Source organism: Brassica napus, chromosome A3 (assembly GCF_020379485.1).
Source record: "Brassica napus cultivar Da-Ae chromosome A3, Da-Ae, whole genome shotgun sequence".
NCBI classification, from domain to species: Eukaryota; Viridiplantae; Streptophyta; class Magnoliopsida; order Brassicales; family Brassicaceae; genus Brassica; species Brassica napus.
In genome coordinates, this window is record NC_063436.1 from 18,271,861 (window position 1) to 18,293,169 (window position 21,309).

Consider the following 21,309-nt stretch of genomic DNA (forward strand, 5'->3'; position numbering starts at 1 on the left):
AAAAAAAGACATGTTTGTATATATATATAAATAATCATATAAGACCACCATTTTTTTTTCTAATCATCTTCAAAATTTTAATAATTAGCTCTACTCTCTATCTCTCTGATTAAAATAACAGAGGCATGGAGGTCTAAGGTGAGACAAAGCCATGTCTTCTTCAACTTCCTAAGTCTCATCTCATCTCTCTCTCTCTCTCTACACTTTTGTACCCAAACTTGTTTCAATCGAATCAATTTACCTTCTTTCTGGGTATATATTCCTTTTATTCAAAAGCCTTTTACTTTCCGAGAGATGATGAATCGAGGACTCGGATCGGGCGGTGGGTCGAGCTCCGGCAAGAATCAAGGCGGTGAAGCCGTGGTGGAGATGTTCCCGTCGGGGCTTAGAGTACTAGTGGTTGACGATGACCCGACTTGTCTTATGATCTTAGAGAGGATGCTCAGAACTTGTCTCTACGAAGGTTCGAAAAATCACAAAGACAAGATCTTTAGTTTGGTTCGGTTTAGTCAAATTTGATTTGTGTCTTTGTATGTAATGATGGGTTGACTAACCTAAAAATAGAAACTTTATTTAAGATTCACAATATTAGATCATGTCTGGAGTCTATCATGTTAAAAGGATGCAAATCTGAGAGTCTCTCTAGCTTTTGACTTGAGTGTTTGGTTAGTTAGTTAGTTAGTTAGGAGACTCAAAAACAGTTCTGTCTTAATTTGATTTGACTTGATGAATGAATCTCTGTGTGTTTTCAGTAACGAAATGCAACAGAGCAGAGATGGCATTGTCTCTGCTCCGGAAGAACAAACATGGATTCGATATAGTCATCAGCGACGTTCACATGCCTGACATGGACGGCTTCAAGCTCCTTGAACACGTCGGTCTTGAGATGGACTTGCCTGTTATCAGTAAGTTTTTTTTAAAAAATTAAATCCCAATATTTTTATACAACTGTTAAGAGTACTAAACAAGGATCTTGTTTAAACTCCAGTGATGTCCGCGGATGATTCAAAGAGTGTGGTTCTAAAGGGGGTGACCCACGGCGCGGTTGACTACCTAATCAAACCTGTACGCATGGAGGCGCTCAAGAACATATGGCAGCACGTGGTGCGCAAGAGGAGGACCGAGTGGAGCGGCGTGCCTACACATTCTGGGAGCGTTGAGGAGACTGGCGAGAGGCAGCGGCAGCAGCAACAGAGAGAAGCTGTTTCCCGTGGGGAGGAAGATGGAGCTGATGACAACAACTCTTCCTCTGTTAACGAAGGCGGCAACAACAACTGGAGGAATAGCAGCAGCAGCAGCTCAAGGAAGCGGAAAGAAGAGGAAGGAGGGGAAGAACAAGGTGACGAAGATGCTTCTAATCTCAAGAAACCGCGTGTTGTCTGGTCTGTTGAGTTGCATCAACAGTTTGTTGCTGCTGTTAATCAGCTCGGCGTCGAAAGTAAGACTAAACACTAAAGCTTTGCGTTTTTGAAAGAGTCTAATTCATCTTCTATGATGCAGAGGCGGTTCCTAAGAAGATCTTGGAGCTGATGAATGTCCCTGGACTAACCCGAGAGAACGTAGCCAGCCACCTCCAGGTATATAAAAACCTTATATACTGCGAGGGCCAGCCCTGAGATTTTGGGGGCTATAGACGATTTAATAAAGATTTCGATTATTTGGGTGCCTAAATTATTTTTTTTCTTACAAATTTGGGGTCTGAGGCGAATGTTTCATCGGGGTTGGCGCGCCTTGTATACCAGAATGACGATATATGTTCTTACCGGGCGTAAGTGTTGATTTTGCAGAAATACAGAATATATCTAAGACGGCTTGGAGGAGTGTCACAGCACCAAGGCAGTTTAAACAACTCGTTTATGACAAGTCAGGACGCTAGCTTTGGTTCTCTTCCGACGCTGAACGGGTTTGATCTTCAAGCGCTAGCTCAGCTTCCTGCTCAAAGCCTTGCACAGCTACAAGCTGCCGGTTTAGGCCGGCCTGCTGCGATGAACTCTAAGCCGGGATTGCATGTTTCTTCCTCCATTGTGGACGAGAGAAGCGTCTTCAGCTTTGACAACCCGAAAATGAACTTGCTTCACGGTGTCCCCACCGGTATGGAGCCGAGACAGCTTGCGGGGTTACAACAACATCGAATGACTATTCAACAGCAGATTGCTGCGGTTCGAGCAGGACATAGCCTTCAGAACAACGGTATGCGGATGCCGCTAGCGTCTCAGCCGCAGCAGCCATTCTCAAGACCACAACAATCTTCCATCAGACAGCCAATGTTACCGAACCGTAGTGGTTTCTCGGGAAGGAGTAGTATCCCGGAGAGCAGCAGAGTGTTACCTACTACAAGCTACACCAACCTCGCAACTCAACAACAACACTCGATGGCCTTCAGCAACTTCCAACAAGAACTACCATTGAACAGCTTCCCGTTAGCGAGTGCGCCAGGCTTATCTGTTCGGAAACCACATTCTTCTTCTTACCGAGAAGAGGTTAACAGCTCGGAAGCTGGTTTTACAACACCTAGCTACGACATGTTCTCAAGCAGACAGAACGATTGGGATCTAAGGAGTATGCTTTCCCCTCATCAAGATTCACAAGCCTACTCTTCTTCCTCCATGTCAAGAAACAATAACTCAGCGGTGGCAGCCACGGATCATAGCCGGAACCACCACCAGCAGACACCGCAGGGTATGGTCTCGCATCATCAGGTTTATGGAAACGGAGGGGGGAGTTCAGTGAAGGTGAAGTCAGAGACAATGGGGTTCCACGAGCAGTATAGTAATCAAGAAGATCTTATGAGCGCACTTCTTAAGCAGGTTTGATTTTTAAACTCTCACTCTTATATAGACGCATAATCTGATCGCCAACGCACATCACAACTTGTTAGCGTTTGCGTTTGGAAATGAAATGAAAGTTATAACAGAATTTGGAATATTAATTTTGGTGTTGATACAGGAAGGAATTGGACCGGTTGATACAGAGTTCGACTTCGACGCATATTCGATTGATGATATCCCGGTTTGATTGAATACAAGCTGATTAAACCGATCAAGGGACTACTTGGGAGTTGTATTGTATCACTACACGACCATCTGCTGATAACAGTAAAACCTGGTTGGAGGAATGTTATATGATCTGCATGAAGTTTTAAAGGCAGATTATATCAGAAGAATTGTTTTGTATTACTAATTATTATTATTATTTTTGTTTATTGTTAGGAGTTAATATGTTACTCTTCTTCTTGGAGATTATTTTGATCCTTATTTAAGTACAGAGGCTGTTTAGGGTTTGTGATATTCTAACTTTGCGATAATAAGACGTTTTCTTGTAACATAAGTGGTTAGAAAGAATCAAGAACACTAAATAGTTTTTGGCTTTGGAACTAGTTGGTGTTTGTAACACTGCCCATGATGTAGCAAGCAAGCTTGGTTCGGTTCTCAAAAGGAATAAGAAAGGCCTGAGGAGGTAGAAGAAGAGGTGACAAGGGTGGTGCAATCCATTCTGTTGCTAAAATATAACCTCCGCAAGCGCAGGTCTATGATGTGTGGCCGGCCTCTCTCGCACAGCTTATGACATTAGAGAAGTCAACTCCTCCTCCTCCTTAGTATTTTTTACCTTGTGGGTCATTCAAATGCATCTACAAAAGGGAAAAGATAGTAAATAAAGGCACGGTCGTGTTGAGGAAGGCGCAGTGAAGTTCTTTGTTCGGCTATTTGGTTTTGCCTCCGGGAGGCAGAGGCTCCCCTAGCTCTGTCGACGCCGGTTCCTGTCCCCGAGAGGTGGAGGCTTCGTCAGCTCTGCCGTCGTCGGTCTAGATCACGGGGGGTGAAGGCGTTCCATGCCTTGCCTCGCCGTCTGTTGTTTCCCTAGTTCTGTTTTAGGGTTAGTCTGGTTTTTTCCTTTTAGTTTTTACGCTTTGGGTTTGGTTTGGATTGGTGGCGACGACGTCGGAGGACGCTCGAAGCTCGACCATAGTTAACGGTGATGGTTCGCGTGTAGCCTTCCTCTCGGTGATTGTGATGAATGGCGACGGATGAAATCTCGAACAGTCGATTGATGCTCTCCGCCTTTGGGTTCACTTGAGTTGAAGACGTTTGCGGTGGTGATGGTGTGGAGTCAGTGAGTTCTGGTGATCCGGGTGAATCGACGGTTTGATTACCCGATGTTGTTTCGAAGCGAGGGCAACGTCGGAGCCGTAGCGTTTGTCCGTGCGGCGGCGGAGCCTCGTGTCTCCTAGGGTTTTCGTTGTTTGGGCCTTGGACCCGGAATTGTATTTCTTTTTTTGGGCCTTCTTTCAAGGCCGCTGTGGGGTTTAGGCCCGTTAATCAAATTTCTAATCGACGGAAAAAAAAAAAAAAGTAAATAAAACTCAAACCAGACAGACAATTTCGTCTTTCCAACCAACTATTCTGTAAAAATTCAACTCGAATGAGCGGGGACGCCATTGGACCAAAACAAAATAAAAGTGGTGATGGAGACAAGACCAACTAAAAACCACAGAGAAATGAGTCCACGCGCATCAAAAAGCGGGTGAGAATAACTACCGACTCTCAATAATAATGGCAATGAAAGGATTTAAAATTCAAAACACCTTTCTCAGTTAATTAAAAATTTGAACTGCTCTCAAAATTGAAATTCATTGACGAATGAATACATAACATTAGTGGGAACCAAAAAAGACGACATCACTAACTATTACACATACTAATCTCTCGCTACCTAGTTAAATTAATTAATCAGACTCTTCATTAATTATTATTCCCTCCTCAAAAATAACAAAAAAAGCTTTTTCATCTTCGTTTATGAAAAAACAGAGCCACAAGAGAGCGCCATGAGAAGCACGGCGGCTCTTTCTTCCTCGCCGAGTTTCTTCCATAGCCTCTTCTTCTCAACCGCCGATCGCTTCATCACCGGAACTTTGAACCCCAAATCCAAATACTTACTCACTCCTTCGCTGCTGCAATTTCTGGAATCATCATCATCACCTTTGTTGATCTTCTTCTTCTTCTTACAGTCTCTATGATCATCAAAGCTTAGATCACTATCACTGCTGCTGTTGCTTTTTCTGTTTCTCTTCTTCTCGTCTGGTTTGATTCCAAGAGCCGCTTGCCTCTTCTTCCTGCTCTTGATCCCACAAGCATTGCACAACGACTGCATAGTACACAAACAGATTCAGATTCCGACAAACGACATTCGGACAGTGATCGTGATCCATAAGATCGAAGTTGTAATAAGACTCACCTTAGGACCAGCAGGGCCACCGCGCCAGAGAGGAGTTCGGAGTGTTCCGCAATCAACGCAAGTCCTCTTCGTCTCGCCGCCGCTTCCACTGCTACTGCAGTTCTCGTTGTCGACATCCAATAACTCTCCGGCAGACTCTACCTTTGATTTCGATTCTTCTGATCCCTCGGACATCTTCAAAGACGGTGATCGGAGCTGAGCAAGTTTGATGATAAGGAAGAGAGAGAGAGAGACGGAGAATGGTGAGGGAGGGGATAAAACAAACGGAGAGGAGTTTTATAGTTAGGGAGGAAGGCGGGGGCGGAAACCCTAGTATTTCGGTGGTTGTAATTTACTTATATGCCCTCGCGCGGGAGTTTTTATTACATTGGACCCAACCGACAGAACTTGCCCTAAAATCTGAAAGAGAGAAAAAGACGAGGGAAGATCAAATTTTGATTTGTTCTTTTCAACCGCCGCAATTCGAATAAAAAAGTGGCGCACAATTTTTTACGACTTGATAAAAGAATTTTATACTTTTTTTCGTTTTCAAAATTAAAATATCTTTTCAGAAAAACTGTATGCATTTTAGCGAGAAATAATTTTCCCTTTACTAATTTAAATTATTTAAAAGAATGAGTCGTAAAACAAAATATTTATCATCAACTTGTTATGCAACAAAACGTATAAATATTATCTTTTATTTATAAAGAGATGAAATATCGGTTGTTAACTTTTTTTAATATACATAGTTTGAATGGCAACATGTGACACAACTACAGTGCAATAGTAGCTACAAAAAAAAAATATTGATACATATGTATATGTAGATATTTTGTTGTTATTCACTATGGTGAGATATAGTTAAAAATATTCAAAATCATAATACAACTACAAAATATTTAATAGGAAAAAAATGAAAATAACTGGTTAACTCTTTGACAATCAAACTTTAGAATAAAAAAATTTATTCACTCCAATTCTCTCTAAACTTTTCAAGTTATCTTGGTTTAGCGGTAAAAAAATTTTGATAGAGCTTTCATCTCGGATTTGTCACTTTAGTCTTAATGGATTGATTAGTTGCGTATTCGGATACAAGATTTTGTGGGATTAATTTTTCGGTTTATAAAGTCTTTTAGATTCCCACGGTTATAAAAAAAAATATTCCCAATTAGATTTTTAAAAAATTATGCTCATTCGAGTTGAAATTGAAACTAGTTATTTTTGTTTTGTTTTTTCTTGTTTTATGCCAAAACTTGCCTTCTTTTTTTTTTAAATAACACATAAATTATAAATATAGCTATTAATATCTTTTTCTCTTTTCTGTTAACTTTTTTTTTCCTCTCGATTTACTCGATTACTTACTTTTGAATACTCTTAACAACTCACAAATTGAAATCCGATGTATCCAAACTAAATAATAGCTTCCACACATAAAAACAAAAGCACAATGTCCATATTCGAAACTACTAAACAAATACACGTGAAACGAGAGACATGACTCGAGCATAAATATCCTCAACGAAAGAAGACAGGCTTGTAGATCTAACGATTAAGTCTTTACTCAATGAAGGTTGTTTCTCATCATCACTAGGCCCTCTTGGACCATCCTCGTTCATGTTTAGCTTTATCTTCGCATCTCCCTAAAGTACAATCACAAATTTTCTTTCTTCAACAAAAACCCTTTTCAGTTTCCCCTCCAATAACTTTTTTTTGGTTGCTTTTATACAGCCACTTTTTCACTTACTGTCTTTGTTGTTGCGTGACCTTCAACCTGAAACTTGAACTTAAAAGTGTTAGTTAGACTCTTCGCTTTTAACAATGTGATAAGGGGTCTCTGATCAATTGCATGACTGTGTGTGTGTTATGGAGAAAGTTCTTATAATCTTTTGCTTTACCTTGGCTGCTTTGAACAGTTCGTCTAGAACTTCAGACAATGTTGGATGCGCATGAACTGCCAGTTTTATGTCCTGCAGAGTCACCAGTAACCATGCAGGGATCAAGAACTAGAGACAAAATGGATGTAATCAAACATGTAATCAAGAACTAGAGTAATCGATGACCCTACCTGAATGCGTGTTCCTAGAGCAATGGCATTGGATGCTTCATGGATAAGGTCAGCAGCATGCAGCCCAAAGATATGAACTCCTAGAATCTCACCGTTGTCAGGTCGGTATATCATCTGCAATAATGAACACAATGAGATCTCTTTCTTCTTTCATTAACCATAAACTATCAACATCTTCTTATCTTACCTTGGCTATTCCTTCTCCTTCATTTTCAGCTAGAGCCTTTGTGTTAGCCTTGAAACTTGTCTTGGCAACACTAACTTTAAACCCTTCCTTCTCGCCTTTCTCTCTCGCTTGTGGCTAGAAATCACAGAAATTATGTTACTTAATACATTTTTCTTTCTGACTATCTTCATTGCAAAAGGATCTAGAGTTACCTCAGTCAATCCCACCATGCTAATTTCAGGATGAGTGAAGCAAGCAGCTGGAATACTTAGATGATTAAGCACATGATCTCTACCAGTGACTTGCTCAACCACTAGTCACAGAGTAACATCACAGAGTTAGAAAACTATTAACTGCATTTATATTGAATAGGCTTTCGATATACTATTTACCAGAGATTCCTTGAGCACTGGCTGCATGTGCAAGCATCAGTTTACCATTGGCATCACCGATGCAGTACAAGTTGGGAACCTATGAAAGCAGAAATGAATTTAGCATATAGAATGAATTACGCTGGTAAGAATGTAAATAAAACATACCAGTTTCCCATTTCCATCAATCACACGCATTCGCTCATCGACAGGTATGAAACCTCTCTGCGTCACGACATTGACCTGTGTTGAAAAGACAGCTTCAATGTTATCTTTAAGAAGAACAAACGTATTCGGAGGTAATAAAAATGATGGTACTATCATAATAGAGGGGTGTGTGATTTAATGTCATCTCATACATTTTCCAAGCCAAGGCCATTGGTGAATGGAGCTCTTCCAGTAGCAATAAGAGCAGCATCTACCTGGAGGCATAAGAAACCAACAGAGATAAACCAAATGGGTGAAAATATTCTCTTTGTGAGAAATCAGATCTCCCTTAGCTTTGATATGATATTGTGTTACCTCCAACGTGTCCTTATGTTCTTTGGTTTTTGCATCAATAAGCTCAATCATAACTGGTTTCCCATCCTTTGCTGGAGTAATCTGTACAAGAATAAAATTAAATTTCGAAGATGAATACATAGACACATTGGATAGAGAAAGAAACAAAATATTTAGAAATCATGATTTAACATGCTCACTTTGCTAGCAAAGACTCCAGTATGATAGTCAATCTTTCTAGGATTTATCAAAACTCTCTGAGCTAGCTTACTGATCTCAGGATCAAATCCAGGCATTAGCTGATCCAGTGCTTCGATAAAAGTTACCTGCAGACAACATATGACCTCGTTTCGGTTAATAACTATTGTTGAAAGGCAGAGCAGACCTAAAGAAGCGAAAATAAGAAATGGCACATTATAAATTTAGATGGAGAAGCCCCTATAAATGCTATTTCACACTAGCAAGCTCGCTCAATACAGTAAGAAAGTAAAACAAAGACTTAAAAAAAAATGGAAAACATTGCCAAGTCTCGGTTATTACAATCTCAATTACAGGGACAAAAATAATGTTACCTCACTTCCAAGTGCTGTGTAAACATCACTGAACTCAAGACCAATGTAACCACTTCCTACAATCGCAATCCAATCAGGGACCGACTCCAACTTCAAGGCATGGTCACTGGTGATAACAGTCTTTCCTGCAACACCAAATACAAATATACAAGGATTTCAATCCCGTTGCACCCCAAAAAAAACTTTACATTCAAAACAAGGAATGTACCATCAACTTCAATTCCTTTAGGGACAAAAGGCACAGATCCAGTGGCAATGATTATATTTTTGGCAGTGATAATATTGTCCTTGCCATATTTAACCTTTTGTGGGCCCTGCAGAAATACAAACAAAACTTCAAAAAGAGTTAGGATCCTGTCTAGTTAAGTCAAAACGTGAAAGAAAAGCATGTACTGACTAACCAGAACACTGCCGAATCCTGTCAAAATGTCAACACCAAGTGCCTTCATTGAATTGGTCAGATTGTTTCTAATTTTGGTAGCAAGGTTATTAGCATGGTCTGCCACACCCTGACGATCATACCCAGCAGCTGAAACCTGCGGGAAACCAAAAAAAAAACACTATTTTATAAAACTGGTTTGGTAAAAGTTAACAACTTATATATTAAAAAAAGATTGAACATGAGTTTGGTAATTAATACCTGAAGACCAAAGGACTTCATGTGATGTTCGTTCTGAAGCTCCCGCATCCTACCACTAACAGCAAGGAGAGCTTTGGAAGGGACACATCCTCTGTTAACGCAAGTCCCTCCAACAACATCTCCTTCAATGATTGCAGTTTTAAGTCCCTAACAAGACGACAATACAAATGGATCCATTAAATAAAAAGTAAAGAAACAGAGTAACTCATCTCTGTTCTTATTACAGAAGCAAATGTAAGAGATTATTAAGAAAGATAGACAACAAAGTAAAGTCACCTTTTCAACGGCGTGTAAGGCAGCTCCATGGCCGCCGACACCAGCTCCGATGATGATCAGATCGTAGTCGAAACTCTTGGGCGGAGGAGCGCCATTAGTCGTGGCAGCAGCGGAGACTTTGAATCTGGTGCTTGGGATGCGAACTCGGTCGCTGCGAAGAGTCAGATGAGTCGAAGGCGAGGAGCAAAACGCCTCACGTCGGAGTCCGCAGAACCGGAGACTCCTCGGCGTTGAGAAGATGGAACCGGTTGATCCGAGCAGGCGGCTGGGTCTGGTAAGTGGAGTTTGGGAGAACGGAAGAGCTACAGCTGATTGCATTGTGAGAAAGAGAGATCGATCCGGAGAGAGAGAGAAAATTGATGACAATCACGGCGGAGAGAGAGAGGCGATGTCAGTGTAAAATAGTAAAACGGAGGCGGAGATATCAAGGCGGGTTTGTTTAACTACTTCTTTTTTTTCAAATATTGTTTAATTAATATAAGGCCCATTAGGCCCAATTCTAGGCCACATAACTTTCATTAGATTCTCTAACGATATCTGTATTTGTGTGAGATTATGAACTGTCCTTGATGTTCTTGGATGATTGCTCTATGCTTATTCCCACTTTAGCCTTTAGGAGTGACACTGAGTTTGAGATCATAGGAGAATTCAGCTGCATGTAGATTATAATAATTGATTTTATAATGTGGTTTGGTAAGTTTTGGTGTCTTAAAATCTCAGCCTTTAAGATCATTTCAGGTTGATCCTTATGTGAGTGAGTGTGACATGTAGACTTGAGAGGATCCTCAATTTTCTATTCTCTACACTTTGACCTTAGTCTCAAACCTTGGAATTTGGATCATCTCATATATGTAAAGATCTTAATTTTTTTTTCCTTTGATGATACTGTGGTTACAATGTTCCCAAACTCATTGTTTAATTGTATATGTTTGAGTTGATCTCATGTTTCCTCATAGGAATTCTACAAGCACCTTTATATTAGTCTCCAAGTGGTAGTAAATATAAAGAACATTTTCTTCAATCCACTTTTATCTTTTACTCTATTTTTAGAGAGCGCTATTTAGAGGAAAATATGCATTCTACATATGGTTCTGTGCTCACTAACAAAATCTAAACCATGGATGATTAAGCTGTTACATGACTAGTAGCAACAGGTCGATCATCAGAGAGTTTACAATACGCTCTTAAGCTGTATAAGAAGGAAATATAGTCATGAGACTTTGGGGGCGATAGTAGTGTGTAAATATTATTCTGAACGTAAATATTGTTCTGAACATGGTTCGATACTGACAATGCGTTATGGCTGTAAACAGATGATGCTGCACTGCATAGCTATCGTCGCTTTTAACAAATGAATACGAGGTAAACAAATGCATCTAAGTAGTGTCACATAATGAGAAGATCATATGGTACAAAAGAGGCAAAAGCAGAGTTTCTAGAAATAACAACCACATAAGTTTGTCTTTCAAACACATTTAGAAAAAAATACAAAAATAGCAAGTGAGATATCTGACCCAAAGCATTAGCTACTATCAACCACGGCTCATCTCCCAGAAGGCGACCTCGTGTTCAAGAACACGTACCAGAACATCTTCAGCTTCAACCAAAGCGTCCCTGGAGGCATTCTCCAAACAACGTTCGGCGATGTTCTTCACCGACAAACAGTACTGTCTAAACCCGTCGTTACCCCACCGATTGCAAGCTCCGGTAAGCTCCGCCGGAGTTTTGTTCCCATCCCCCAAACAGTGAGCAAAGCTCTCTTGATACACCGCTTCGATCCCCCAGAAAGCCGTCAACACCACCGAATACTCCACCTCACTATTCATCAGAGCTTCAAGAAACCTTTGAATAAACCACAAAAAAAAACAACTCATCGAGAATCTCTCAAAATCAAGAACTAACTAAATCGAATACCTGCTATATTCTTGATTAGCCTTCTGAGCCACAACGGTCGAGAAATCAACACCCCATTTCGAGCCTTCACTTTTAAACCACTCGATCTCATCATTCAACGAAGCTAAACCACCAAGCACGACCTCCATGTCGGAAGTCTCGCCGGATTCTTTGCCGGCTCTGATCAGAACATTCGCTACAAACGGCACGAACTCCCTCACGAATAGGTAATCTTGACCCTGCCACCAAAAACGAAGCCGTTTTAAGCTCACCGAGTGATTATTAATCTTTCGTTTCATCGGTAATTCAACAGTACCAGCCAAGTTTTGAAGGAGGAGAGATCAACGGATCCGTCGCGGATGGAGACGACGAAGTCATGACGTGTAGCCGCCGTGTATAGCGAACGGTGCTTATCAAGCCACGTGTCGATCATGCCTCTCTTCTCTGTTTTCTCCATTGAAGTTGCGAGATTCTTCACCGATCATCCTGTCTTGTCCCCGCCAACGTTGACTCTTTGCTCTGTAGCGTACATGTCTTATTGGGCTTTAAGGTAATAGCCCAAGGCCCGGTTAGATTCAACTATATAACGGCAGTTAAGTAAAGTAAAGACACGACAGAAGAGCGCTAGTGACGTGGCAATTTTTGAAGACACGAACGAAGCGTTGCTTACGTGGCAATATTTAAGATGCATTGCTGTCTGAAAGAGTGATGACGTGGAACTGTTTTTCTAATTATTCTCAGTCGTCTCTCTCACCCTGATGAACTATATATGAATTTGACTAGATGTTTATGTTGATTTGGTGTACCGTCTTGTCTTTATAAGCCATATGAATAGCTGATGTGGTTGATCTTCAATTTTGGAAGAAACTTATAGTAATCATGTCCTTTTAATAAACGCAGATTCATAACTATAGCTGATGAAATTAACATTGTTGATGCAAACCAAACTAGGCGGTAAAAAAGAAGATGATCAAAGCTGATCGATGAACGTGCGAAAATTCATTGCTGCTAATGGTGTTTGTTGGTCGTTTGGTATATAAATATGATTAAAGTGCATAAAACAGAGTAGCTAATTATGTGTGTCATTGTATGCAACTTAGTTAATAGATTTGATTATAGCTTGTGGCCAAGTTAACAACAATCTTGTATTTTGGATTTAAATATTGACCTTCTTACTGGATCTAAGTTGAAATAGAGTATACAATATGTTTATAACTATTTGTCATTTTGATATTAACTCTGTACATTATCTCTAAAGTGTTTGCTTTATTGAGTTTCAGAATATTTAAGTCTAATATAATTCAAGGTCAAGAGAATGCATGCATGTGTCGACAGTATCGTGCGGTCTATATATATATGTGTTTGTTTCCTTTCTTTTTTCTCTGGTGTGTGATCCAGAGGGTGATCTCATCTTTGTACCATAGTTTTTACTTTTTACTTTAAAGTTTCTAGAGAAAAAGTTTTCTAGTTTGACTGTCTTGAAAATAGAAACGTTAAAAAAGGTACTGAATATATAATCATTTCAAATTTATTAATGAGACGTTAGCTGAAACTTTTAGTTGATCATAAACAAAATATTATTAAATAGTAATATAATTTTAATTGTTAGTTAAAACAAAACGTAAAAATGGTAAAGTTTGAAGCGTGTCTTTTGCCACATAAGGGATTTTCAGGTACTAAAACTAGCATTCTGCTTTGACGTGTCTGTGAAGTCAGTATTTCTTGACAGCTCTTTTATGTTTTACCATAGAAAGACAAAATTCAACGGAAGTAATCACTTTGACTATGACCCTTTGTAGTTTCGAAAATAATGAAAAAGGTTAAAAAAAATACTTTGAAAAGGAATAGCTTCTATCTCACTTACATAACCAGAGAGAGAGCCATAGAAACTGGGAGAGATAGAAGAGGAAGTGTTGAAGGAGAGAGATGGAGTGGAACCGTGGTTTTGGTCGGGTTAAGGAAGAAAGAAAGAGCTTGAGCTTCTTCAAGATATTTCACAGTGCAGATTTATCCTCTGGATCCATGGTAACTCTCTTCTTGTCATTAGCTTTGTGATTTTCTTGATAATGACTGTTTCAAAAGCAGAGTTTTTTTCTTTTGTGTGTTTAGTATGTTTCAAGTTAAAGATTCGGTCTTGTGGGTGGTGTTTTTGAAACTGTTGGATCTCTTAGTCTTGTAGCTTGCTTTGTCTCGTTTAGAAAGTGACCTCTTAGTTTGTTCACTCATTACTTTAGTCTTCAAGTCTTTGATGTAACTTACCAAGAACGTTAACGGTTTTGACATTCTTTTCATTGCATGTTGAAACCAGAGAGGGATTCCTTACGACTTCATGAAAAACGTCTCTAAGGAAGACTTCTCCTGCAAGATGGTGATAAGAACAAAATGGGGAAGGTCATGGGAAGTAGACATCTCCATGAACCCTAGGTTCTACTACATGGAGAAGTCCGGATGGAACCAGTTTGTAACCGACAATGCTTTGGGATCAAACGAGTTTGTGACCTTCACTCACAACGGTTTAATGTGCTTCAATGTCAACATCTATAGGGAGAGTGGCAAGGAGATTGTTTTACCCCACACAACGACTCCATTTAGTAAGCTCTCCGTTTAACTATTTGTTGAAACATATGAGATTATGAAAGAAGAAACCAACTCTTTACTTTGATGATTGCAAAACAGGTGGGATCAAGAATGAAGAAGGTGAGAGAAGCTACAAAGATGTCAAGAAGGAAGATGAGTCCATGGGAGGAGGAGTTGGGCATGTGGAGATTGGTGAATCATCGAGAGGAGCTGCGCTTAGAAAGAAGAAAGCTGAGAAGCACAAGAAGAGAAAGAAAGTGAAGTATGGTGTTCCAAGATTCAAAATCACCATAACCAAATCATACCTCAGGTCACTGGTAAGATTAATACCAAACACTCAACAGCCATACTACTACACAAAGTCTCTCTCTATATTGGTTGATTATATGATAATCTCTGTTTGTTGTTGTTTGTTGTTTTCTTTACCAGCCAATCCCAACGTTTTTTGAGAAGAGGTACCTCAAGAGTGAGTCTAAGGTGTACAAGATACATCACTCGGAAGGAGATGGTTCATGGGAGGTGCTTTCCTTGGTTCATCAGGCTCATATAGTGTTATCACGTGGATGGGTTAAACTGGCACGAGAGTACCCGTTAGCAGTTGGTGACAGGTGTACCTTCCATCTCGTTAAACCTACTGAGTTTGTCCTCACCTCCAAGAAGGCCAAGGCCATAGAGATCACTATCAGCGATTGATGAATGAATGTTTTACCGTCTTTGCAGCTTTCTTAATTATATCTATGGAGACAATATGATATTATGTGTTGTGTTTGTATTTTTTACATTCCCAGACTGTAAGTTGCTTTTATCTGCTTATGAAGTTAGTCTTGAGACTTTAACTTGCTTGATATGTTTATGAGTTTAGGATCAATGATCAAAGTAGGTTAGTAAAAACCACTGACATGGTTCCTAACACTTCCCAATATCATCACTGCAAAGTAAATATTGTTCCATACTTATCAATATGTGTAATTGATCTCAACTTCAAACCAAGTTTGAGATGTTGAAAAACATATGGAGAAAGAGGAGAAAACTTTACCTCTTAAGGCCACCAAGGCCTCGTTGACTTCATCACTACTGTAATCTGCTCGTGTTTCAAAACAGTTGATCTTTCATTTAACAGAAACCAAACACTTGTCGTCAAAGAAAGTTTCTTTTTTTTTTAGGATTTGATACGAATTAGAACCTAAACCAAAGTGTTATATTTTACCTGACTCATACTTACAAATTTATTAGAGTGGAACCTAGGATTTGATACAAATTAGAACCAAAATCCGAAATATCCGACTCAAATTCCAACGGATACTAGAACGCCCTTGCCTACTCTTTTGATTTTTGACGGAAATATAATATTTTGATTTTAGTTAAAAGTAATATTTATAAGTTTGGCACGAAAACACAAATTTACGGTTTTGATGAAAACTTATTTTATATTTTGTCTGGAAACATAATTTTATAGTTTTTTTCCGTGAAAACGTAATTTTATGTGATAAAAAAATATAAATTTGTTGTTTTTGATAAAAACATAAATTTACAGTTCTAGCGGAAACATCATTTCACGAGTTTGATGTGAAAACATAATTGCAGTTTTAGCCGGTTAACTTAATTTTAGGGTTTTAATGGCAAAATGGTATACTTGTTTTTTTTTGCCAAAAACGTAATTTTACTAAAGATAATTTCATGATTTTAACGTTGATTTTTGACGGAAAATTATGTTTAACATTGTAAGAAGCGTTATCATATATTGCATGCATGTGGGGTGTGGTGTATATATGTGTTTGTTTTCTTTATGTATTGTAAAAACACATGACTTTGGTCTGTGATCCAGAAGGTGATCTCATCTTTGTACCATAGTTTTTACTTTTCAGTTTCTAGAGAAAAAGTTTCCAACTTTGACTGTTCAGAAAATAAAAAAAAAGTTAAAAGAGTTACTGAATGTAAGATCAATTAATTTACTAACAAAAAACTAGCTGTAACTTTTTGTTGATCATAAACAAATATTAATTAATAGTATATAGTTTTAATTGTTAGGGAGTGTAGTCAAAACAAAACGTAAGAACGGTAAGTTTGAAGTGTGTCCTTTTGCCACATCAGGGATTCTCAGGTACTCAAAACTAGCATATGATTTTGAGTGTCTGTGAAGTCAGGTTTTAACAGTTGTTGTGTCTTTTATGTTACAAAGGAAGTAATCACTTTGACTATGACCCTCTGTTTTGAAAATAATGAAAAAGTTAACATACTTTGAAAAAGAATAACTAGACATACTTTTCTCACTTGCAGTACCAGAGATAGAGAGAGCCAGAGTGAAGTGTTGAAGGAGAGACATAGAGATGGGTTGGAACCGTGGTTTTGGTAGGGTGAAGGATGAAAGAAAGAACTTGAGCTTCTTCAAGATATTCCAGAGTGCAGATTTATTCTCTGAATCCATGGTAACTCTCTTCTTGTCCTTTGCTTTGTGATTTTCTTGAAAACTCTGTTTCAAAAGCAGCGTCTTTCTGTTGTGGATCTCTTAGTCCTTAGCTTTGCTTTGTCTCGTTAAGGAAGTGTCAGTCTTAGTTTGTTCTTTTTTTGATAAAGACCCAACTTGATAATTACAGGTGAAAGGTTGAAACTTTACCCTTCTTTTGTGGTAACTTGACAAGAAAGTTAACTGTTTTTTTTTTTTACACTCTTCATTGCATGTTGAAACCAGAGAGCGATGCCTTACAACTTCATGAAGAACATCTCTAAGGAAGACTTCTCCTACAAGATGGTGATAAGAGCGCAGTGGGGAAGCTCATGGGAAGTGGACATCTCCATGAACCCTAGGTTCTACTACATGGAGAAGTCCGGATGGAACCAGTTTGTAACCGACAACGCTTTGGGAGAAAACGAGTTTGTTACCTTCACTCACAAGGGTCTTATGCGCTTTAATGTCAACATCTATGGGAAGAACGGCAAGGAGATTGTCACACCTCGCAAACCCCACACAACCACTCCATTTAGTAAGCTTTTGCGTTTGATTCTTCATAATGAGATTATGAAGAAGAATCAACTCGTTACTTTGATGATTGCAAACAGGTGGGATCAAGAAAGAAGAAGATGTGAAGAAGGAAGATGAGTCCATGGGAGGAGGAGTTGAGATCGAAGTGGAAAAGAAGAAGAGAGCTGTGGAGATTGGTGAATCTTCGAGAGGAGCTGCGCTCAAGAAGAAGAAAGCTGAGAAGCCTAAACTATCCAAGAAGAAGAAGAAGAAGATCAAGAGAAACAAAGCCAAGAATGGTGTTCCAGAATTCAAAATCACCATAACGAACTCATACCTCAAGTTCCTGGTAAGATCAAATACTAAAGACTCAAAATAGTCTCAATTTTTGATATTTTGTTTTTATCAGGCAATCCCAAAGAAGTTTGAGGAGGCGTACATTCCGGATGAGTCTAAGGTGTACATGATACATCACTCTGAAGGGAAGGGTTCATGGGAAGTTCTTTGCTTGGTGAGGGAGACTAGGACAATCTTCTCAAGTGGGTGGTGTAGACTGGCAAGAGAGTATCCTTTATCGGTTGGTGATAGGTGTTCCTTCCACCTCGTCAAACCTGACGAGTTTGTCCTCACCACCAAGAAGGCCAGAGAGGAGATCACTGTGATCGAGTGATGAAACTGAATGTTTTCAGTGTCTTGCACCTTTCTTATATCTATGGAGACAATATATGATATCGCTTTAGTTTATGTGTTGTGTTTCTGAGTTTGTATTGTCTATGTTCCCCCCTGACTTTAACTTCCTTTTCTCTGTTTTATGAAGTTAGTCTTGAGACTTTAAATTTGTTTAATCTGTTTATGAGTTTACGCTTGAGGTTAATGATCAAAGTAGGTAGTAAAAACCATTGACATGATTAAAAAGAGTTAATCAATTAGTCCAAAACTCAAAAACAGTATGTTTTATTAGGTATAAAGATGCACAGCAGAAACAACATACAAAGTCACACAAGAGTTAGTTAGTAATACAAATTCAGACATAACAAAGCACAAATCTTAGAATATAAACCAGTTTTCATGTTCTCCAAGCAAATGACGTGAAGGTCAAGACAAAGCTCAGTGGTGAGCCTTGACGACGGTCACAGGGCATGCCACGTTGTTCACAACATGGTTGCTTACACTTCCCATTATCATCCTGCAACATAAACAAAGATTCTTCAATATTTATCAACATAAACCAAGTTTTACTGTTTTAGATCATGGAAAAAGAGGAGAAATATTTTAACCTTTTAAGGCCACCAAGGCCTCGGTTACCGATGACAAGACTTGAAAGAGGAATATGTTCAACAGCTTCACATATCTTCTCACGAGGATCTCCCCAGTATATCTTCATCACTACTGTAATCTGCATCATGTTTCACAACAAAGATGATCTTCATTTAACAGAAATTAACCAAATTAATTAACATTTGTCTTAAAAGAAAGTTTCATTTTTTATGGACTGATATGTTTTTTTTCTTGGTCGCAAAAAGCTTTGTATGAATATTATGGACTAATCTAGCAATTACTATATTATATTTAACCAAGAAGGGAATCAAGAAGCTTACAGATTTCGTCCTAGCGGCAGTGTTGGCAATGTCAAGGGTTTCAGCATCTGGCTTCACTGCATACTTCTTCATCACGGCAGCTTCAGAGAATTCACTCAGCGGAATCAACGCTGAAATGTTACAACACAAAAAACAGACTTCAACTATTAATATATGACCAGGAGCAACTGGCTTCATATCATGTAACATGTTGATGTCAAACGATGCATGAGTTTGTGCAGGGGATAATCAACCGTACGTGATCCAACGGTCTCCCAGAGCTGCATCTCGCCTTCCTCGTAATGCATGTCGTGAGCCACGGTGATGAGGATTAGATTATCACCATCGCGAACAACGTTGTCAATGGCCCAGTTCAGAGCTTTCTTGCTGCATTCCGAGAAATCTACCGCCACTCCAATCTTCCGACCACTACTCTCCTCCATATTATCTCTCTCTAGCTCTTTAAATATCTTTCACAACGAACGCTTGCTTCTTTATTATCTTCTCTCTCGAAGACAAATGATGTATGGAGGGAAAGGACTAGTCTAGGGAGACTCCGTAACGCTGTCATGGGATCTGTATGTATAGTGACCGTTGGATTGGTTCAAAAACGATCACAGCCTTAGAATTAGAACAGCTAACAAAACAGTTGTAAAATAAAATATCTTTTTTTATTTTTTGAACACCTTAAAATAAAATATCTTTACAGAGAAAATAACGGACAAAAGAGAGTGGACTCTGGGCCCACGGAGACTTAAGGTAAACAGACATCAAGCCACGTCGTTAAGGTGAACGAGAATCAGAAACAGTTTCTCGAAACGAGTGTTTCTTGCGAGAAACAGATCTCGAGGATTGTCAGTGACATGGATCTTGAAAGACTTGAAGACGGGTGAGTTTAGTTAAAACTTAAAAACTCTCTATAAAATGGTTCTTGATAAGATTTTAAATATTATTTTTTTTCCATTTGATCAGTTCGTTTGAGCTAGTTAGAGAGGAGTTTTACCTCGGAAGTGTCATCAACGCAGTTGTAAGCCAAGCCATGTTTTTGTTAAGGGAGAGAGGTCTTCAACTGATCCGTGACATTCCTGAAGAGATCAAATCAATAGCTGTTTATGGAGACCAGACAAGGACTCAACAGCTCTTAGCTGAGTTTCTGCTGAGTATAATCCGGTATGCACCGTCACAAGAGTGGGTGGAGATCCATCTAAGCCAAGTTTCAAAGCAAATGGCTGGTGGTTCCTCCACTATCCGCACAGAACTTAGGTATATTTCATTGTTCCCACTGTTCTTGTCTCCTCATATCCGGTTTTGGACTATGTTTTGGTTATTTTGTTTTTGGATATAGAACGGTTTTGGACTATGTTTTGATTGGGAACTGATTGTAATTTTTTCAAATTAGCAAACTAACTTTGGTTTCATGAACTGGTCTCTCTGTTATGTTTAAATTTGTTGGTTTCAGAATGGCGTGTCCAGGTGAAGGTCTACCACCAGAGCTGGTCCGAGACATGTTCCACAGCAGCAGGTGGACGAGTCCTGAAGGTTTAGGACTAAGCGTGTGTAGAAAGATTCTAAAGCTCATGAACGGTGAGGTTCAGTACATCCGAGAGTCCGAACGCTCCTATTTTCTCATCATTCTTGAACTCCCCGTTCCTCCTTTGTCAACAGCTAGCGGCGACATGATGTTGATGATGACATAGTATGTCACACTTACATGAGTTGGCAGGAGAGTTTGTGATGTATGTGTAAGTGTGCGAGTCTAACGAAACTGGAGGAGGACAGGGAGTTTTTTTTTCCCGGTGAGGTTAGTAGAGAAGAGGAGACTGTTTGCGCTTGACTACCCGGAAAAGAAAACGTAACATGTAGCTATAGAGTCTGCAAGACTTTGTTTTCTCTTTTGTTTGCACCGTGTATATTTGATAACTCCAAGAGAGGCAAACGAATGAAAAAAGAGCTTAAATGACCAATCCTTTTAATTGTAACTTGTTATATCAAACAAAACTCAACAGCATGTTATGTCAACTTTGTTCTCATGACTCGTTACACGTCATATTATATTAGGGTTGTTTAATTGTTGAGGTAAACTATGTCCTTTCCATAAGGTCTATTGAATAAATGATCTCGGCTTAGCACTAATAAAAATTGGTTAGAAAAAGCCAAGTTGACAAAAGAAAAAGAAAGAGAAAAAGACCAAAATAACACTAAATCAAGTTTTTGTTTCCAAACTAGCACTCAAAGCCAAAAATCACAAAATAGCACTCAAGGGGTGGGGTTTAGGGTTTATAATTTAGGGTTTAGGGTTTAGAGTTTAGGTTTTAGGGTTTAGAGTTGAGAAGTGAGGTTTTGGGGATAAGATTTCAAATTTTGAAAAATAAAAAAATTTAAATTTTTCAAAAGATAAAATGCTATTTTGGTCATTTTAGTTTTTGAGTGCTATTTTTATGATATAAACTTAGAAATGTGCTATTTTGGAGATTTGCCCAAAAAGAAAATATATAGGA

At 39.0% G+C, this 21,309-nt stretch overlaps 8 protein-coding genes across 11 annotated transcripts; 4 read left to right on the top strand and 4 right to left on the bottom strand.

Annotated features, from left to right (window-relative positions):
- Nucleotides 1–44: 44 nt before the first annotated feature.
- On the top strand, nucleotides 45–3,324 carry LOC106439443 (two-component response regulator ARR1-like). Its single transcript, XM_013880886.3, has 6 exons — nucleotides 45–463; nucleotides 753–905; nucleotides 989–1,438; nucleotides 1,501–1,577; nucleotides 1,788–2,807; nucleotides 2,947–3,324. The coding sequence occupies exons 1-6, from the start codon at nucleotides 295–297 to the stop codon at nucleotides 3,013–3,015; spliced, it is 1,938 nt and encodes a 645-aa protein (XP_013736340.2). The 5' UTR covers nucleotides 45–294; the 3' UTR covers nucleotides 3,016–3,324.
- A 1,285-nt stretch (nucleotides 3,325–4,609) lies between these two features.
- On the bottom strand, nucleotides 4,610–5,478 carry LOC106444055 (GATA transcription factor 17). The gene is made up of 2 exons (XM_013885585.3): nucleotides 5,233–5,478; nucleotides 4,610–5,142 (listed from the first exon to the last, which is right to left on the bottom strand). The coding sequence occupies exons 1-2, from the start codon at nucleotides 5,404–5,406 to the stop codon at nucleotides 4,792–4,794; spliced, it is 525 nt and encodes a 174-aa protein (XP_013741039.1). The 5' UTR covers nucleotides 5,407–5,478; the 3' UTR covers nucleotides 4,610–4,791.
- Nucleotides 5,479–6,616: 1,138 nt separating this feature from the next.
- On the bottom strand, nucleotides 6,617–10,218 carry LOC106439448 (dihydrolipoyl dehydrogenase 1, chloroplastic). Of its 4 annotated transcripts, XM_013880893.3 has the most exons (16): nucleotides 9,806–10,218; nucleotides 9,530–9,676; nucleotides 9,291–9,425; nucleotides 9,098–9,203; nucleotides 8,890–9,014; nucleotides 8,518–8,643; nucleotides 8,339–8,419; nucleotides 8,176–8,238; nucleotides 7,985–8,059; nucleotides 7,838–7,916; nucleotides 7,658–7,758; nucleotides 7,467–7,580; nucleotides 7,280–7,393; nucleotides 7,110–7,181; nucleotides 6,959–6,985; nucleotides 6,617–6,854 (listed from the first exon to the last, which is right to left on the bottom strand). In XM_013880893.3, the coding sequence occupies exons 1-16, from the start codon at nucleotides 10,121–10,123 to the stop codon at nucleotides 6,681–6,683; spliced, it is 1,857 nt and encodes a 618-aa protein (XP_013736347.1). In that variant the 5' UTR covers nucleotides 10,124–10,218; the 3' UTR covers nucleotides 6,617–6,680. The 4 variants fall into 4 exon arrangements, with proteins under 4 accessions (XP_013736347.1, XP_022572156.1, XP_048632440.1 ...); XM_022716435.2 differs by having other exon boundaries at nucleotides 6,617–6,991; nucleotides 9,806–10,217; XM_048776483.1 differs by having other exon boundaries at nucleotides 6,617–6,997; nucleotides 9,806–10,217.
- A 943-nt stretch (nucleotides 10,219–11,161) lies between these two features.
- Nucleotides 11,162–12,254, bottom strand: LOC106439449 (bifunctional TENA-E protein). Its single transcript, XM_013880895.3, has 3 exons — nucleotides 12,015–12,254; nucleotides 11,720–11,937; nucleotides 11,162–11,647 (listed from the first exon to the last, which is right to left on the bottom strand). The coding sequence occupies exons 1-3, from the start codon at nucleotides 12,153–12,155 to the stop codon at nucleotides 11,338–11,340; spliced, it is 669 nt and encodes a 222-aa protein (XP_013736349.2). The 5' UTR covers nucleotides 12,156–12,254; the 3' UTR covers nucleotides 11,162–11,337.
- A 1,296-nt stretch (nucleotides 12,255–13,550) lies between these two features.
- LOC106444056 (B3 domain-containing protein At3g17010) lies at nucleotides 13,551–15,122 on the top strand. The gene is made up of 4 exons (XM_013885586.3): nucleotides 13,551–13,723; nucleotides 14,007–14,289; nucleotides 14,375–14,592; nucleotides 14,705–15,122. The coding sequence occupies exons 1-4, from the start codon at nucleotides 13,625–13,627 to the stop codon at nucleotides 14,966–14,968; spliced, it is 864 nt and encodes a 287-aa protein (XP_013741040.1). The 5' UTR covers nucleotides 13,551–13,624; the 3' UTR covers nucleotides 14,969–15,122.
- Nucleotides 15,123–16,025: 903 nt separating this feature from the next.
- LOC106444057 (B3 domain-containing protein At3g17010) lies at nucleotides 16,026–18,072 on the top strand. Its single transcript, XM_013885587.3, has 4 exons — nucleotides 16,026–16,701; nucleotides 16,965–17,256; nucleotides 17,333–17,583; nucleotides 17,644–18,072. The coding sequence occupies exons 1-4, from the start codon at nucleotides 16,603–16,605 to the stop codon at nucleotides 17,902–17,904; spliced, it is 903 nt and encodes a 300-aa protein (XP_013741041.1). The 5' UTR covers nucleotides 16,026–16,602; the 3' UTR covers nucleotides 17,905–18,072.
- Nucleotides 18,073–18,172: 100 nt separating this feature from the next.
- Nucleotides 18,173–19,367, bottom strand: LOC106444058 (universal stress protein PHOS32). The gene is made up of 4 exons (XM_013885588.3): nucleotides 19,071–19,367; nucleotides 18,833–18,942; nucleotides 18,512–18,630; nucleotides 18,173–18,420 (listed from the first exon to the last, which is right to left on the bottom strand). The coding sequence occupies exons 1-4, from the start codon at nucleotides 19,252–19,254 to the stop codon at nucleotides 18,342–18,344; spliced, it is 492 nt and encodes a 163-aa protein (XP_013741042.1). The 5' UTR covers nucleotides 19,255–19,367; the 3' UTR covers nucleotides 18,173–18,341.
- A 237-nt stretch (nucleotides 19,368–19,604) lies between these two features.
- On the top strand, nucleotides 19,605–20,790 carry LOC106444059 (phytochrome B). Its single transcript, XM_013885589.3, has 3 exons — nucleotides 19,605–19,700; nucleotides 19,784–20,074; nucleotides 20,271–20,790. Exons 1-3 carry the CDS (start codon nucleotides 19,675–19,677, stop codon nucleotides 20,506–20,508), a joined length of 555 nt encoding a protein of 184 aa, XP_013741043.1. The 5' UTR covers nucleotides 19,605–19,674; the 3' UTR covers nucleotides 20,509–20,790.
- The last annotated feature ends 519 nt before the right edge of the window (nucleotides 20,791–21,309 follow it).

Bases quoted from the DNA above. Each gene is read 5' to 3' on its own strand.
- LOC106439443 (XM_013880886.3), top strand. From the start codon at position 295: ATGATGAATCGAGGACTCGGATCGGGCGGTGGGTCGAGCTCCGGCAAG. The intron at 1,578-1,787 runs GTATATAAAAAC...TTGATTTTGCAG, and splicing joins ACGTAGCCAGCCACCTCCAG to AAATACAGAATATATCTAAG. The intron at 2,808-2,946 runs GTTTGATTTTTA...GTGTTGATACAG, and splicing joins TGAGCGCACTTCTTAAGCAG to GAAGGAATTGGACCGGTTGA.
- LOC106444055 (XM_013885585.3), bottom strand. From the start codon at position 5,406: ATGTCCGAGGGATCAGAAGAATCGAAATCAAAGGTAGAGTCTGCCGGA. The intron at 5,143-5,232 runs GTGAGTCTTATT...TGTACTATGCAG, and splicing joins GTGGCCCTGCTGGTCCTAAG to TCGTTGTGCAATGCTTGTGG.
- LOC106439448 (XM_013880893.3), bottom strand. From the start codon at position 10,123: ATGCAATCAGCTGTAGCTCTTCCGTTCTCCCAAACTCCACTTACCAGA. The intron at 9,426-9,529 runs GTATTAATTACC...GGTTTCCCGCAG, and splicing joins TGAAGTCCTTTGGTCTTCAG to GTTTCAGCTGCTGGGTATGA. The intron at 7,917-7,984 runs GTATGTTTTATT...CTGCTTTCATAG, and splicing joins TTGATGGAAATGGGAAACTG to GTTCCCAACTTGTACTGCAT.
- LOC106439449 (XM_013880895.3), bottom strand. From the start codon at position 12,155: ATGGAGAAAACAGAGAAGAGAGGCATGATCGACACGTGGCTTGATAAG. The intron at 11,938-12,014 runs GTACTGTTGAAT...TTTTGGTGGCAG, and splicing joins CCTCCTTCAAAACTTGGCTG to GGTCAAGATTACCTATTCGT. The intron at 11,648-11,719 runs GTATTCGATTTA...GTTTATTCAAAG, and splicing joins GCTAATCAAGAATATAGCAG to GTTTCTTGAAGCTCTGATGA.
- LOC106444056 (XM_013885586.3), top strand. From the start codon at position 13,625: ATGGAGTGGAACCGTGGTTTTGGTCGGGTTAAGGAAGAAAGAAAGAGC. The intron at 14,290-14,374 runs GTAAGCTCTCCG...ATTGCAAAACAG, and splicing joins CCACACAACGACTCCATTTA to GTGGGATCAAGAATGAAGAA. The intron at 14,593-14,704 runs GTAAGATTAATA...TTTCTTTACCAG, and splicing joins AATCATACCTCAGGTCACTG to CCAATCCCAACGTTTTTTGA.
- LOC106444057 (XM_013885587.3), top strand. From the start codon at position 16,603: ATGGGTTGGAACCGTGGTTTTGGTAGGGTGAAGGATGAAAGAAAGAAC. The intron at 16,702-16,964 runs GTAACTCTCTTC...TGTTGAAACCAG, and splicing joins ATTTATTCTCTGAATCCATG to AGAGCGATGCCTTACAACTT. The intron at 17,584-17,643 runs GTAAGATCAAAT...TGTTTTTATCAG, and splicing joins ACTCATACCTCAAGTTCCTG to GCAATCCCAAAGAAGTTTGA.
- LOC106444058 (XM_013885588.3), bottom strand. From the start codon at position 19,254: ATGGAGGAGAGTAGTGGTCGGAAGATTGGAGTGGCGGTAGATTTCTCG. The intron at 18,943-19,070 runs GTACGGTTGATT...GTAACATTTCAG, and splicing joins CTGGGAGACCGTTGGATCAC to CGTTGATTCCGCTGAGTGAA. The intron at 18,631-18,832 runs GTAAGCTTCTTG...AACATGATGCAG, and splicing joins CTGCCGCTAGGACGAAATCT to ATTACAGTAGTGATGAAGAT.
- LOC106444059 (XM_013885589.3), top strand. From the start codon at position 19,675: ATGGATCTTGAAAGACTTGAAGACGG. The intron at 19,701-19,783 runs GTGAGTTTAGTT...CCATTTGATCAG, and splicing joins CTTGAAAGACTTGAAGACGG to TTCGTTTGAGCTAGTTAGAG. The intron at 20,075-20,270 runs GTATATTTCATT...TGTTGGTTTCAG, and splicing joins ACTATCCGCACAGAACTTAG to AATGGCGTGTCCAGGTGAAG.